The sequence below is a fragment of the Gorilla gorilla genome, chromosome 7 (genome assembly GCF_029281585.2).
Source record: "Gorilla gorilla gorilla isolate KB3781 chromosome 7, NHGRI_mGorGor1-v2.1_pri, whole genome shotgun sequence".
Lineage (NCBI taxonomy): Eukaryota > Metazoa > Chordata > Mammalia > Primates > Hominidae > Gorilla > Gorilla gorilla.
Genome location: NC_073231.2, coordinates 106,436,365 through 106,451,868, shown reverse-complemented (window position 1 = coordinate 106,451,868; position 15,504 = coordinate 106,436,365). Strand labels below are relative to the sequence as shown.

Genomic DNA, 15,504 nt, shown 5'->3' with positions numbered 1-15,504 from the left:
TTGTTGTTTTCCCTGAATTAGACAGAAAAGAAGGAAATCTAATTTGAGTGGACCTGGGTCAGGTTTACTCTGGGAAAGATGTCTTTACTATGCTGTTACCTACCACACACTTACCCACTGTGTTTGGCTTTTGGGTGTTTTGCAGCCCAAAACATGGGGGAAAGAGAGAGACAGAAAGAAGGGGAAGGGAATTGCTTTGAAAGTGGTGAAACTATTCCTGAGCTGCTCTTTATTTTCAAAGCTATGCTGAGAACACCCACTCATACCAGCCACCTAATCAGACTGCTTCCTGGGGGTAATTTATGTATCTCTGACAAGAGAAGGCCCCCTGTGAGCCTGGTATTTGTACAACTGCCACCTAGAGAACTGGGAGCCGTGGGTAAAGCAGCTCTGGAGGGCAGTGCTTGGAGGCCACTCCTTGCGTGGTACTGAGGTGATTTAGTGAGTTAAGACCAGGAGTATAAAGAAATTACTCGAGAGCCCAGTGTTAAATAGGGGCTGGGCTGGGCAGATGGCAGGGAGGTAGCCTGTGGTCGTGTAGAATTGTAGAATTTTCTGCTGAGGGAGCGTGAGTAGATGTCCAATGCTGTGAGGTGACACCCTGATAGGCTGATGGTAAAAATGAAGCCACTGGTGTTGAAATGAAAGCTGTTTGATATAAGTCAAAGAGGAATGTGAAGGAAGGCAACCTGTGCCTGGGATCTGAGGTTTTCATTTTGCAAACATCCTAGTAAATTACAGTTGACCATCGCAGGAAACATCAAGGCGAAGCAGGCCTGGCGTGTCAAAGGTGGGCAGTAGCGCGTGCACGTTTGTATGCCAGCCAAGCGGCAGGGAGTGATCCTTTTCCAAATAGCTGGTAATGCAGCCCACAGGAAGGTAAACTAGTGTGCAGGCTCCAGGGACAGACATCACAGAAGGACAGATGTTCATGGAGCATGGCTGCTGCCCTCCAGGGGAAAATAAAGACCAAGACAATCCGGGAGTGTGTCCACATCTGAGATGGGATGACCAGCCTCAACTTGGGGCCAGCCTCTGTCCATTGTGGTGGGACTGATTTTTATTTTCTTTATTCTAATTTGTTTGTGTTTTAAAATTTTCTAAAATGGATACCATTTTTTGATTCCTAAAAGCTTTCTTTGAGTGTTCACTAACCCATGACAGCATTTTTTATTGACGTGTACCAGCCATTTCCAAGTCCGCATGTCACAGTTAGGATGCATGGTGGGCACACCGAACTTTTTCCCCTTCTGCTTGTTTCTGGTTAAAGGTGGTGTCACACAAAACTGGACTGTGTCGAGAGCTCTTGGGCTACTTCGGCCTCTTTCTCATTCGGTTTGGCAAGGAGGGCAAGCTCTCTGGTAAGAAGGAAGGAACAAATGAATCAGCTAGGAGATGGGGTGGACAGGTAGGAGCAGGGGCTCATGGGAGTCACAGCTGAGGGGTTGGCCACCCACTGGGCTGTGATCCCTACCACTGTTTTCAGTCACTGGGTTAAGGGTTTAGGGAATAGGAGGTTGCGTCCTTGTTAGGGGAGAGTGGGGGCAAACCGCTCATACCTTGGGTGGTCCAGTAACTGCACTTGTGTACCCCCAGCCCTAATCCTGACCCCCTCCCCTTTACCGCAGGCCCGGCCTGACCACTGACCACTCACCTGCACCGTTTCCTGTGAATGGAGTGCTAGACTCCAGGGGTCAGGACGCCCCACCACAGCATCATTTCTCCTTGTTAAGGACTATTTGTGGATGATATCAATGAGTTATTAGATTCTTTTTTCAAGTGTGATGGGATAGTGTAAGAAGACAGTCTGATTCTCCTATCTTTTGTTTTCTCTACAGTATGTTTCTAGATATTACAAGTTTTTTTTTGTGAAATGGTATCAGTTATATTAAAGTAGTTTATAAATGTCCTCAAGAAGCCAGGGGAGGTGGTTTTGAGTTGGAAGTTAAGGGGCTTGTGTAGAGGGTTGGCTGCTAGGCCCTGCAGTGAGCTGCGAAGGCACTGGATGTCTCCGGATCTATTTTTTCATCTATATCACAGTGTAAAACACCCCCGACTCAAGGGGCTGTTTTTTTTTTTGAGGATCAAATGATATTTATTTTTTGAATGAACTTCAGAAAGTTAAAATTACATGTAAATACAGAGGATATTCTTACTGTGATTTTATTATTTCCAATAAGAAGGTTTTATTTTCTCATTTGAAAGCTGCTATATATAAGCTGTCTGTGCTGTTTCAACCAGTAAGACCGGCTTTCCCCTTTCTCTAGTTGTGAAAAAATTGGCCGACTTTGAACTCCCTTATGTTAGTCTTGGAAGTTCTGAGGTGGAAAACTGTAAGGTTGGACTCCGAAAGTGGTAAGTAGGTTCTGAAAGTGACAGAGGCGTTTGACGACACTTCGCCATTGCCCATCAGGACTTACCAGAGTCCCATCACATCCTGCTCATAGCCTGCCAGCTGGAGACCGAGAACTTAGAGAAGGCTCTGAGAAAAGCAATGAAGGCCAGGTGCTGTGGCTTATGCCTATAATCCCAGTACTTTGGGAGACCAAGGCAAGAGGATTGCTGGAGCCCAGGAGTTCAAGATCAGCCTGGGCAACATAGCAAGACCTCATCTCCACTAAAAATCAAAAAAATTAGCCAGATGTGGTGTTGTGCATCTGTGGTCCAGCTATTCAGGAGGCTGAGGCAGGAGACTCACTTAAGCCCAGAAGATCGAGGCTGCAGTGAGCCAAGATTACACCACTGCACTGCAACCTGGGCAACAGTGCAAGACCCTGTCTCAAAAAGAAAAGAAAAGCAATGAAAATGAGAGAGGGTGAAATAAACTAGTTTCTGAATATTTGTCCTAAAGAATAGGATGTTGAGGATGACTATCAGTAGTCTCAGGTAAATACTCAGGGCGGGGTGGGGTATGAAAATGAGGAGGGTAGCCATCTTTCTGCATCTCTACTGATAGGCGAACAAGAAAGTAAGACTTGAAAACCAGGGGTGGGGCCAGGGGACATGGATTAAAGCAGGTAATGGTGGGAAATGGCTGGCCTTGGGTTTGCTCTGCAATGCATCACTGACTGCATTAATGGAGGGACTTTGTTGATGATTACAACCAGATCTGATTTATCCGTAGAAGTGTGGTATTCCCTGAAGGTGAAGGGTGGATTCAGCCAGTTTGCAGTGAATTTGAACTCTAAGTACTAGGCTTACACATGCCTGAAGGATGTGTACAGGGCCATCCATATTCCTAGATAGGTAGGACACAAGTATCCCTCTGCAGAAAATACTGTCATTTCCTCCAGTAACACAGGGGCCCGTGGAGAACAAAATATTATAGAAAATAGCGCTGAGCAGCAGGACCTTATGCACCCCCAGTCCTATAACCTGCAGCTCCCAGTGTTTATTACCGTGGCTGCAGGGGATTGCTCCTTAGGCTCGCTCTCTCCCAGCCCATTTATTCTGTTATCTGAGTACAGAAGTTTTAAAGAAAAGTATTTTGAAATCTAAGAATTCCCTTGACCTTGTGATGCCTTGCTCTAGAGCTCCAGTTTGTGGCTTTGAATTGTGGAAGGATATTCCCAGCAAGGCAGTTCATATACTGCTGTTCAGAAGTATCCTGAGGAATGGTCCAGATCTTGAGGTGTGAAACCCTGAGAAGGGGAGAAGGACTCAGTTCCATCCAATGGTTTAGAGCACAGCTGTTCTGGAAGCTGCTTGCTGTAGTGAATGGCTGAGCACAGTTGTTCCTGGAATTACAGTATGTGAATCTAAGTTGCGGCTTGCTCAGGTCTTAGCTGCGTAAACCTAGCCAAGTTGTTCAAGCTCTCTAAGCCTCAGTTTCTTTATCTGTAAAATGGGAATAATAAAAATAGTTTATTGGATTATTATAAGGGTTATTGCAAGAGTTATGTAAAATAGTCCCATATGCTCAGTAAGTTTTGGTCATGTTTGTGACTGTTATATTGATGATGATGGTGATTATAGGAAGCAAAAAAAAAAAAAAATCTTTGAGGCTTAGATTTTCACTCATGTGCTCTTCATAAAACCTGAGATTAAAGGAGAGATGATGATTCTGTTTCTTACCTTGAAGCTTGAATTAGAAATTAGGCATTGCCTATGTCTTTTTTAAATACGTAAACTCTAGATGATACGTGCAAGAGAAAACATCTACCCCAAATTATTAGCCAGCATCTCAGATCTAGGCAGATTGCCTCTGTTGATGGGAACTGGGAAGAAAGGAGGTTCCACTTCTATTGTCAGAGCTGAGGATCAGGTCTCTGGAGGGGAGATTCTGGCATAGGCTCCTGCAGGTGCCTTGCCCTCTTTCCAGAGGGAAGTCTTGCCGCGTGGGAGCTGGAAGGCTAGCTCCAAAAGCTGAGTGATTCCCAGCAGGTGAAGCCTCAGTGAGGCCTAAGGGGCATCTTAAGGACTTCTCTGTCCTTAAGGAGAGATGCCTGGGTGCATCTCTCCAATGATGATGATATGGCTTCCTCCAGGCCAGAGGGTACCTGTGCTGGCCCGTGAGAGCCCCAATCTGGGATGGGTCTATTCTCTGCACACAGGGGCCTCTGGGATGTGTGGGTGCATAGTTACCTGGAATGTAAGTAGGGATGCTTCAGTTACTTCTCCCCACCCCAGAATGAAGTTGACCTTCAAGCACCATATTTATCCCTTTCCTGATCTAAGCCAACCCCATTGGTCTATTCACCCTATTCTGAGCCTAGCAACTCTGCTTGCCTCTGCCTTCTGGTTGGTAGAGATCAGCCATAGGTACCCTTTCCTGACAGTTTCAGTTCCTTCTTAACATGCTACTGTGCTTCTACAGTCATTAATTTCAGTTCCTTGTGATTCTGGATCTGACAGGCAGACACGGAGCCCCTGCTATTTGCAAATCACTCTGTCAAGATGCAGAGGGGCAACTCTGGATAGGCCCCTGGCCTTGGGGTTCTTCACAGATGGTGTCAAGAAAACTTAATCAGAGTGGCAATTGGAATAAACTCAGGGTGTAGAGGAAGCACAGTGGACAGGCGGCTAATACAGCCTTGGGGAGTAGGGACCAGAGGAGGGGGCACTGCATAAGGCTTGCAAAGAAAGGCCAATCAGTCAGGGGAGGAGACTGGTGAGGGCCTTGGTCTTCCAGGCAGGGAGAGAGGAGAGAAAACATGGTTGGAATGTAGCATTGGTGGTGGGGTTGGTGAGAAATGGAACTGGAAATGAAAGTGGGGGTGGTCCCCGGAAGGGCCTTGAAAGTGAGTAGAATAAATATCTAACTCCAGGAACAATGAGAGTCTGAAAAGTTTCACAGGAAAGACCACTCTGGTTAGAATGTGGAGCATCAGATTAAGGGCGTGTGGCTGAGACAGAAAGCCTGGAAAGGAGGCTCCCAGAGCAGCTCAGGCAAGAGATGAGGGTGGCCCTGCTGCAGGGTGGTGAATATGGGGGTAGGTCTATGTGGGGCAGTTGACTATGCCAGGTACTGTGCGGTGGAGAAAGGGAATCCACATCTTGGTGGCCAAGAGTGAGGCTGAATGTGAACAGGGATGCAGACCATTCCCCTAAAGCTTTATTTTTGTGCCTCTTTACTCTTAGAGCCCTCCAGGCAAGAGCTTACAGTGTAAAGAAATTAGGAAACAAAAGAGGTGGAGAGGCAGAGTGAAAGCTGGGCAAGTGGAGGTGTGGCTTTGTTAGAAAAGGGGGCCCTGGTTCATAGGGTAGAGGGCCACCACTTTCCAAAGCACTTGCCAGGTGTGCCCATGGGCCATGTCACAGGAATGAATTTCACGCTCCTGAATTTTGCAGGTATATGGATCCATCCCTCGACTCCGTGCTGATGGACTGCAGGGTGGCGGTAGATTTGCTCTACATGCAGGTGAGGGTCACCAAGAGCTCAGACAGCACCATAGATCATAGGCCATGTTGGCTTGGAGTCACTAAAAAAATTATGTGGCAGTTAATAATTCTACCTCCATACCTAAAATAGGCAAATTCATAGAGACAGAAAGTAGAACAGAGATTACCAGGGGCTGTGGGGAGTGGAGAAGAAGTTGTTATTGTTTGATGGGTACAAGTTTTTGTTGGGGGATGATAAAAAAAAGTTTTAGCTCTAAATAGCAGTGATGATTATCCAACATTGTGAATGTATATAATGACTCTGAATTTTGTGAACAGTTAAAATGACAAGTTACGTTGTATATATTTTACCACGATAACAATAAAATGTAAAAAGTAGAGGAGTTTAGAGAGAGAAAAGGAATTCTATCTCCATTTTAACAATCCATCTCTGAATTTGCAGCTGACACACTGTCATCATGAGCCTAGAAAGGATATCCCTGATAACTTAAAGTCACACGTGATCCTTAAATCTCACTCTAGCATAGCCTTCTTGCCCCTGAGCCAACAAGCAACCTGCCTGCCATTGGCTCCAGCTGGGTGGGCGTGTGGCCTGCGCAGTTGCATTGGGCTCCGGGCTCAGAGAACCCATGCTCCTGTAATGATCGCGGTTACCATCTTGAAATTCTTCATTTTATTTTTAGTTTTTATTTTAAAAAATTAAATTTTCATTGGTACATAGTAGGTATATATATAATATTTATGGGGTACATGAGATATTTTCATGCAGGCATGCAGTGTGTAATAATCCCATCAGGGTAAATAAGGTATCTATTTCCTCAAGCATTTATCCTTTATGTTACAAACACTCCAATTATACTCCTTTAGTTATTTTTAAATGTACAATTAATTTTGTTTACTATAGTCATCCTGTTGTGCTAGCAAATACTAGGTCTTCTTCATTCTATTTTTTTGTGCCCATTACCCAAAATTTTTAATTTTTGAACAACATTTTCATTTTGCGCTAGGTAGACCCTGAAAATTATGTAGTTGGCTCTACCTACTCCTACCCCCAGCCTCTAATAAAGTAAATTTCGAGCTTGGCCTCAGTTCCTTCCCTTCTCCTGCCTCGTGTGATGAAGCTTCGGCCAAGTCATGGAATGGTCAGCCGGTGCTGCTGCCAACATACACACCCAGGTCACCAGCTGCCCCAGGTGTTCACACTCACCACACCGCCATCTTCGGAGACCTGATCTTTTCCAGGCTTGGCTCCACAATTCTGGGAAGAAAGCTCAGAAGCTTCTTTCAGTGAGTTCCCTGAGAACGTCTCACAGTCTATTCTCAGGCAGCAGGCAGGGTGGTGGGTCACAGCCCTGCCCTGCTCCAACCCCTCCCAGACTTTCCATCTCACTCAGGCTAAACCCCAAATCCCAATGTCCTTTTTCTTTTTCCTCTGTAGCATTTCTACCATCTGCCAATGTAAGTATGTGTGTGTGTTGTGTATATTTGTTTACTCTCTCCCTACTGGAATGATTTCTCCATGAAAGTGGGTATTTATTCGTTCACTGCTGCATCCCCAGAACCTGGAATTGTTCCGGGCACGATGTCAGCATTAAGCCCTTTGGTGGGCCTGGCATCGTATTAATTAAGTGCATTATGTCATTGGAGCTTCATAACAACTCTGTAAGGCAGTTGGTACCATCCACACTTTCAGGAAGAAAAACATTAGATTTGCTGTCAAAAGATTGAGTAGTGGGTTTGGATTAATAGAGGATGTAGCTAAAGAAATTTAACAACACTTATCTACAGGTGGCCTGGCCTTTATTTAGCGTGATTCTAAGCTGCTACACTCGGTAGCTTTTATAAACTCAGGAGAGAGAGAGATGGTGGATAAGTTATTACTTTTAATGAGCTTTTCAAGTGGAATGTTAATAAAACCTACTGTGGTACTTTGGGTACAGAAAAAGGTCAATGGGTGGATTTTGATACCCTGGCTTACCAGAGGGCGTAGAAGAGGGAAAGAAACTTAGCCCATGCCTCCTTAAGTAACTTTTAGAGATCAAGACCCTAAAGCTCTTCTAAATTCTAAGAGGGCAAATCAAAATACCACTTATTAAATGTTTAATGTTCACCATTGTATTTTTATGGCTAGAATATAGCTTTGAGTTCATTCCGTACTATACATTAATCCGTGTATAATTATGTTCAGCCTGGAAACGGGGGCACATACCTGTAATCCCAGCACTTTGAGAGGCTGAAGCAGGTGGATTACTTGAGCTCAGGAGTTCAAGACCAGCCTGGGCACTATGGCAAAATCCCATCTCTACCAAAAATGTAAAAGTCAGCCAGGCATGATGGTGTGTGCCTTTGGTCCCAGCTACTCAGGAGGCTGAGGTAGGAGGATGGCTTGAGCCCAGAAGGCGGAAGTCACTTAAGATGTGATCACGCCATTACACTCCAGTCTGGGCAACATACCAAGAACCTGTCTCAAAAAAAAAAAAATCATGTTCAGTGTACTTGATATGAGTTAGAGAAGAATTTTTCCACTTTAAGTGTTTATTGAGGCCCATCCTTGCTACTGTATCCTTGCTATTATGATACATTATTAGCTGTGTCTGGTTTGATACCATGTCCTTGGATGAGATTGCATCACATAATTCTAATATCATTCCTGTGGGAAATATCATCTTTATGGCATGTCTTTTGCTTCTCATTGTGATGAGAGTTCAGAGCTTCGAGCATCATAATGTGACTTTTTAAATCTGTTTTCATTAAAGATTTATAACTAGAGGGAAACAGATGATGGTACTTCCACTGCTCAAAGCTAAAAAAACGTGGCTTCATGGGAGGCACACTGAATTGCAGTTTCAGAAATGAATTCTGTCCCTTGCTCTGACACTGATCCTCTCTCTGGGTGACCCTGGGCCAGCCACCACATCCTTCTGAACCACGACATCTCCCTGTTGAGACGAGGTGGAACTAACATAATCTCTAAGTTTTCTCCAAGCTTTAACAGACTGTCATACAAACCTTAGCTCATTGCCTGGCAAAGTCTCCAAAAAATTGTAGTTGATGTCATAATAATCTTTATCATCATCATTATCATCATCATCATCATCATCATCATCATCATCATCATCATCATCATCATTGTTCCCTGAATCTGGGTAGAGGAGCTAAGAAGTCAAAGGTGGGTCCAAGGTCAGCAGGAGAGTCAGGACCATAGTCACTGCCTCTTTTGGGAGGCCTGCCTTGGCTCTCCCCAGAAGAAAATTCCTACCTTCCTCCCACTTCTCCCAACCAGACTCTGAATGGCCAAGGGCAGAGACTGTCTCATTCCTCCTGTGTCCTGGGTGCCTGGGATATGTGAAAGACTAAGAAGTGGCCAGGCATGGTGGCTCACACTTGTAATCCCAGCACTTTGAGAGGCCAAGGCAGGTGGATCACCTGAGGTCAGGAGTTCAAGACCAGCCTGGTTAACATTGTGAAACTCCATCTCTACTAAAAATACAAAAATTAGTTGGGCACAGTGGCGCACGCCTGTAGTCCCAGCTACTCAGGAGGCTGAGGCAGGAGAATCACTTGAACCCAGGAGGCAGAGGTTGCAGGGAGCCAAGAATATGTCACTGTACTCCTGCTTGGGTGACAGCACGAGACTGTGTCCAAAAAAAAAAAAAAAAGACTAAGAAGCAGTCATCCTTTAAAAAAGTTAACATGAAAAGCTCTTGAGTTCTGATAAATAATGGAGCCATCATAATTAACTATTAAGGGGCACAGCTTTGATTTTCTAAAGCAGATGTGCCCAGTGATATCCAATGAGTCAACTGAATTCCCACAGCCTGTTTCCTTTCTTCTGCTCCTCTTTTAACCTGAGTTTAAAAATGAGAGATTGCATTTAAAACTATAAGTAAGTATAAATTTTGAAGGCTCAGTCAATTCTGGGCCTGCATTTCAGCAGGGCCATTGCTGGCCTGGACAGTGATGCAAATTAGAAAAAGGCACCCCATCCTCCAGGTGGGGCTAGTCCTGCATCGGGGCCCATGGCTTGGTGAGTGGAGGGGAGCTGACCTTTGGCTTCCTGACTCCCCTATGGCCTGGTGACCTTGTCCAGGCACACACGTCCCTTGCCCTTCTCCACCATGCTTTCGCCAGAGCCGAGTGGCCAGTGCCCGCCTTTGAGAGGCATATGACCTCCATTTCTCACTACTGTGCCCTCTGCAGAGGACACTAGAGCGTGTGAGACTGAAGCTCAGGAAGACTATGGCTTATGTGATTTTGCTTGATTTTTAAAATTTTTAATTTTATTATTTTTTCTTTTTTTCTATCTGCAGCACCTTTAGGATGCTTGATTTTTTAAGTTCAGTTCTGCATACGCCCCTCTCAGCCAGTGTTCAGGGAACCGTGTAACTGAGTAGACTTGTCTAGACTCGACTCTCATTGTCTGGACCTACTCAGAGTGAGGCACTGTATAATATCACATTTGAGTGATGACTTGTGAACCCACAATCAGGGTCAACTCTTTTCAAAGGTAATGATATAAGGCTGGGCGCAGTGGCTCACGCCTATAATTCCAGCACTTTGGGAGGCAGAGGTGGGCAGATCACCTGAGATTAGGAGTTTGAGACCAGCCTGGCCAATGTGGTGAACCCCCGTCTCTACTAAAAATACAAAAATTAGCCAGGTGTGGTGGCACATGCCTGTAGTCCCAGCTACTCGGGAGGCTGGGGCAAGAGTATGGCTTAAGCCCAGGAGGCGGAGACTGCAGTGAGATGAGATCACACCACTGCACTCCAGCCTGGGCAACAGAGTAAGGCTGTCTCAAAAAAAAAAAAAAAAAAAAAAAAAGGCCGGGTGTGGTGGTTCATGCCTGTAATCCCAGAACTTTGGGAGGCTAAGGCAGGCCAATCATCCGAGGTATCTGAGGTCAGGAGTTCGAGACCAGCCTGACCAACATGGTGAAACCCCATCTCTACTAAAAAGACAAAAAATTAGCTGGGCATGGTGACGCATGCCTGTAATCCCAGCTACTTGGGAGGCTGAAACAGGAGAATCACTTGAACCCGGGAGGTGGAAGTTGCAGTGAGCCGAGATTGTGCCATTGCACTCCAGCCTGGGCAACAGGAGCAAAACTCCGTCTCAAAAAAAAAAAAAAGAGGTAATGAAACAAAACAGTTACATTACCTTTGCTGTAAGACATCTGCATCTCTGTCTGAGGATCCAGTTACTCTGATGGTGAATGACAGGTCTTGGATTAGTACTTACTGCTGTGACTCCTGTTTATCTTTACACAGCCATCCCTTCTTTTTGATATTGTTCCCTTGTGCCAACAGCCCTTACTGGGCTCTACCATCAAGTACAATTCAGGAAAGAAGGCAGCGTTTCGTTCTTCACACCATGCTTTCTCGTATGGTCTGTAGGTTTGGTTTGATGAAGAATTGGCGACACAGAGAAAGCCTTGGGGTGGGTAGCTGCCTACCTGGTAAGGATTCAGTGGCTTGGGCAAGGGAAGGAGGGCTTGGTGTAGTGTCCAGACCTGGGTTTGCTCTAACTCCTGCCACTTACTCGCTGGGTCATCTTGAACATCGTAACCTCTCTGAACCTCAATTTACTCATCTGTAAAATGGTGGTATTGTTCCTTCCCACAGAACAGAGTAGGCCCCCCTTATTCTTGGTCTTGCTTTCTGTGGTTTCAGTTACCTGCAGTCAAGCATGGTCTGAAAATATTAAGTGAAAAAATTTCAGAAATAAACAATTCATAAGTTTTAAATTGCATGCCATTCTAAGTAGTATGATGAAATGTCTTGCTGGCCCGGAACACGAATCATCTCTTTGTCCAGTTTCTTCGTGCTGTCTGCATCATCCACCCGTCAGTCACTTAGTAGTGATCTCAGTTATCACCATCCTGGTATCCCAACACTTGTGTTCAAGGCCCCAGTTTTACCTAATAATGGCCCTAAAGTGCAAGAGTAGTGATGCTGGCATATTGTTATACTTGTTCTATTTTCTTATTAGTTATTGTTGTTCATCTCTTACTGTGCCTAATTTATAAATTAAACTTTATCATAGGTATGTATATGCAGGAAAAAAACATACTATATATAGAGTTTGGTATTATCCATGACAGTACCAGGCATCCCTCCTGGGAGTCTTGGATAGTGTCCCCTGAGGATAAGGGGGACCACTGTAGTTGGGAAAAAGTCAATGATAAAATCGATCTAAAACAAGTTTTCAACAAATATTGTTATTTTTCTTCTCCTCTCTAAATCCCATGTCCTTTTCCCCCAGCCTAAACAGCAATATTTAAGGCATATTTAGCTTTTCATTCTTCTCTGGGAGATAAAGCATAGCCTGCCAATATCACTGAGGGATGTAACAGATAGGCTTATGTTCAGACTAAGGTGAAAATAAGCACCTGATAATTGGCAAAGAATTGCTGGGCATTGCCGTATGTAGGACACTGGGCAAGGCACACTGAGACGACGGGCGCGGGGTCTTCCCTTAGGGGTTGACAGCCTAACTGAGGGACAATGGCAAATTCTGCCCTGTCATGACAAGTTAGAGCAGCACAGGCCGAGTGTGTGTGGCTGAGGAAGTGGACAGCTGATTCCACGGCCTCCTCAGGGCCAGACTGGCTAAAGGGGAAGGGAGCTGGGTGCGGAGAGGAGAGAGAAAGAGCACAGGAAAAGGTGCCTAGCTCAGGGAGGGTAGGCTGAGACAACAGGCTTTGTTACTTCCACGTTTCATGTTGCTTCACCACAGTCCTGACGTGCTTCCACAGGGGGCCATTGCCTTCAAGGCGATTTCTGCCTTTGAGCCCAGTGTCATTCTGCTGAAGCCTGCAGTGGATTAGGAAGCAACCAAGAACCCCATTAGGGATTTGGAGTTTGGGAACACTTGCTGATGATGGTTACCCTAGGCTGACCAGACAGGACCCAACAATATATTCAACTTTAATTTTTTTAATGTGAAATTCGTTTTTATCTTATAAAAAGTTTGCAAATGTGGAAGAGTTCAAAAATGAAAGTAGATGTCACCCCAAATCTTAAATCAACCAGATATATAAACTATTGATTAACTCTTTGGGTATATTTATTTCATACATTTCATGTATTTGCACATCCATTTCCTTGACTTGTAAGTATCCATATGAGGGTTTTGTGTTGTTTTATATTTATTTTTTGTTGTTTTATAAAAATTAGGGTCTACTAGACTCTTACTTGGCAATTTGATATTTTTCATGCACATTACACACATTCCCATGTTGTTAAATATTCTGTGTAATTTTTAATGATAGCATAGCCTATTATTTAGTTATACCCAAACTCAGTTGCCTATTTTGGGGCATTTCATAACAGTACCTACATCACAGGGTGGCTGTAAGGATTGACTTGTTCTGAAGCAATTAGAACATTGCCTGACACATAGTAAGCACTATACATGTGTTTGCCACTATCAAGTTGAAAATGTTGCATTGTTATAAACAATAGCAGTAATGACCTTATCAATATATTTTTTCCAATATCTGTGTTTATGATTCAAATATACTTATTATTTGGAACTCCATTTTGTCAATTGCCAATACATAGCTGTTGCCCATTTTCCTTTTGGTGATGCTTACATTTTTCCTATTGCTTTATATAAATATCAACTGTTTGATATATATGATGCAATCATTTTCCTTGTTTTTCCATTTGATTCTTAGTTTTGTTGTTGTTGGTTTTCAGGTACAGAAGTTTTATGTTTCACATAATTATATATGACTATTTCTTCATTATGACATTTTGTTTTTATATCTTAAAAAAGATATTCCCTACCTCAAGATCAGATAAAAATATTTACCTTTATTTTTTTCCTGATTCTTTTATGGTCTTATACATTTAAATCTTTATCTGGAATTTATTTGATTAGGTGGTGTGGGGAAAGAGCTAATTTTATTTTCTTTTTTGCCAAGTGTTGCCAATTGTCCCCAAGCTGTTGAACAATCTCTTCTTACTAATTTAAAAAATAAGACTTATAATATGCTAAATCCCTAAATATATATCCACTTGGGTTTGTTTTTATATCCCCTCATACAAGAGTATGTTTTTGTCAGATTGATTAATTTCTGCTAAGACTGCTAATTTTACAACTTATGTTATTTTAAGGCAATACAGGACATTGAAAAAGGATGGGCCAAACCCACACAGGCACAGAGGCAGAAATTAGAAGCTTTCCAGAAAGAAGACAATCAAACAAAGGTGAATCAAATATTGCTCCAAGAGAAATCCCTTGAAAGGGAGTTAAAGAAACATATTAGAATTGAACTGTTTCTGTAACTGATAAACCTACCAAGCACTAAAAGTGGAGCTCTTTTTAAAAAAATAAGAATATCTTCATTGATTGTTCTGAGTACAGAATTAATAAAAGCTTATTGTTTAAAGATTCTAAAAAAAATACAGACGGTATATTGTGAGTCCTCTGCTGAGTTAATTAATATAGATCCTCCGCATTATTTTTAGTGACTACAGAGTATTCCATTTTATGGTTATATTATCGTTTGGCTAACCACTTTTCTATTACTGGAAGTCAGGTTGTTTCCAGCTCTTGCTGCTATAAATCACTTTGGCAGCAAGAGCCATGAGGCCCAGGGCTGTGTATAATTTATACATACTCTGTGTATTCACAGCACCTGGTACAGTTCCTGGCTGAAGTCCCTGAACATTTCAACCAACATCCTCTTTGAGTATGTGTTCTATTATTCCTTAGGATATATTTCTAAACATTCATTTTTAAAGTTTCCGTAAAGGTGTTACCAAATCACATACCTCCTGCCCCCAAGCAGTGAATGTGTCTGACAAGACGTATTTTAACAGAAGAAATGGCCTCTGTTTTGTTGTGTTGTCTTTTTAAAAATTCTTTTGACTTTGCCAATGTTCACAACTGCAACATTGATTTTTGAACAAAATACAACCAAAATTTAGAGGACTCATTTATACGTAACAGAAAATAATTCTTCAAAGGCTCAGACCTTTGAGATTTTTATTGATGAACTGCAAAAAGAGAAAAAGGAAAGGCACATACTGCCACAATTTAGTATCCCCCCCACCTGCCAGCCCAGTGTTCTACCTCAGCTTTGTCACACACACAAAAAAGAGTTCAGTTTCTCTGTGTGTTTGTAAATTTTGACAAGTGCAGCTTCTATTTTGATGGATAGAATATCGCTGTTACTTCATATGCAATTACAAACTGTGTACACCACAACCAAGTCTTCACACATATCTGCCCTATAAACTTCTTAATTTAGTAAGACTATTGTTCTTACCATGCCCTGCCAAAATGTGTATTTGTAGTTTTTCCACAAAATAAATTTTATCTTCTATGATAAACATTTTATCTGAATTTACCATACTATTTGTAATAATGCTATTTTAAAAAAGCTTTGCTTTGAGTACATAAATTGAATCAAAAAATTTAATTATTATTGAGATTTACTTTCTCTCAAAGCATCTACATGTACTGATACGTAACCAACATTATTTGTTTGTCAAGTTCTTCTGCTAATGGAGCAAAAACATTAACAACTATACTTTCTGTACAAGAAAACTTGGAAGTGAAATGAATGAAATTAACTTAAAAAAGAGTCATTTGATCTAAATCAGAGAAAGGCTGTGGTCCATGGGCCACTTTTTTTGCAAATAAAGTTTT

General features: G+C 42.8%; 1 protein-coding gene across 2 annotated transcripts in view; it reads left to right on the top strand.

The window, feature by feature from the left end:
* SNX31 (sorting nexin 31) overlaps positions 1 to 15,504 on the top strand; it is a 76,779-nt gene that overhangs the window by 35,362 nt on the left and 25,913 nt on the right. For both annotated transcript variants that reach the window (XM_063709001.1, XM_004047380.5), the window contains 4 exons: positions 1,271 to 1,361; positions 2,268 to 2,355; positions 5,791 to 5,860; positions 13,965 to 14,057. In XM_063709001.1, the coding sequence (XP_063565071.1) occupies positions 1,271 to 1,361; positions 2,268 to 2,355; positions 5,791 to 5,860; positions 13,965 to 14,057 (342 nt within the window). The remainder of the gene's footprint in view (positions 1 to 1,270; positions 1,362 to 2,267; positions 2,356 to 5,790; positions 5,861 to 13,964; positions 14,058 to 15,504) is intronic.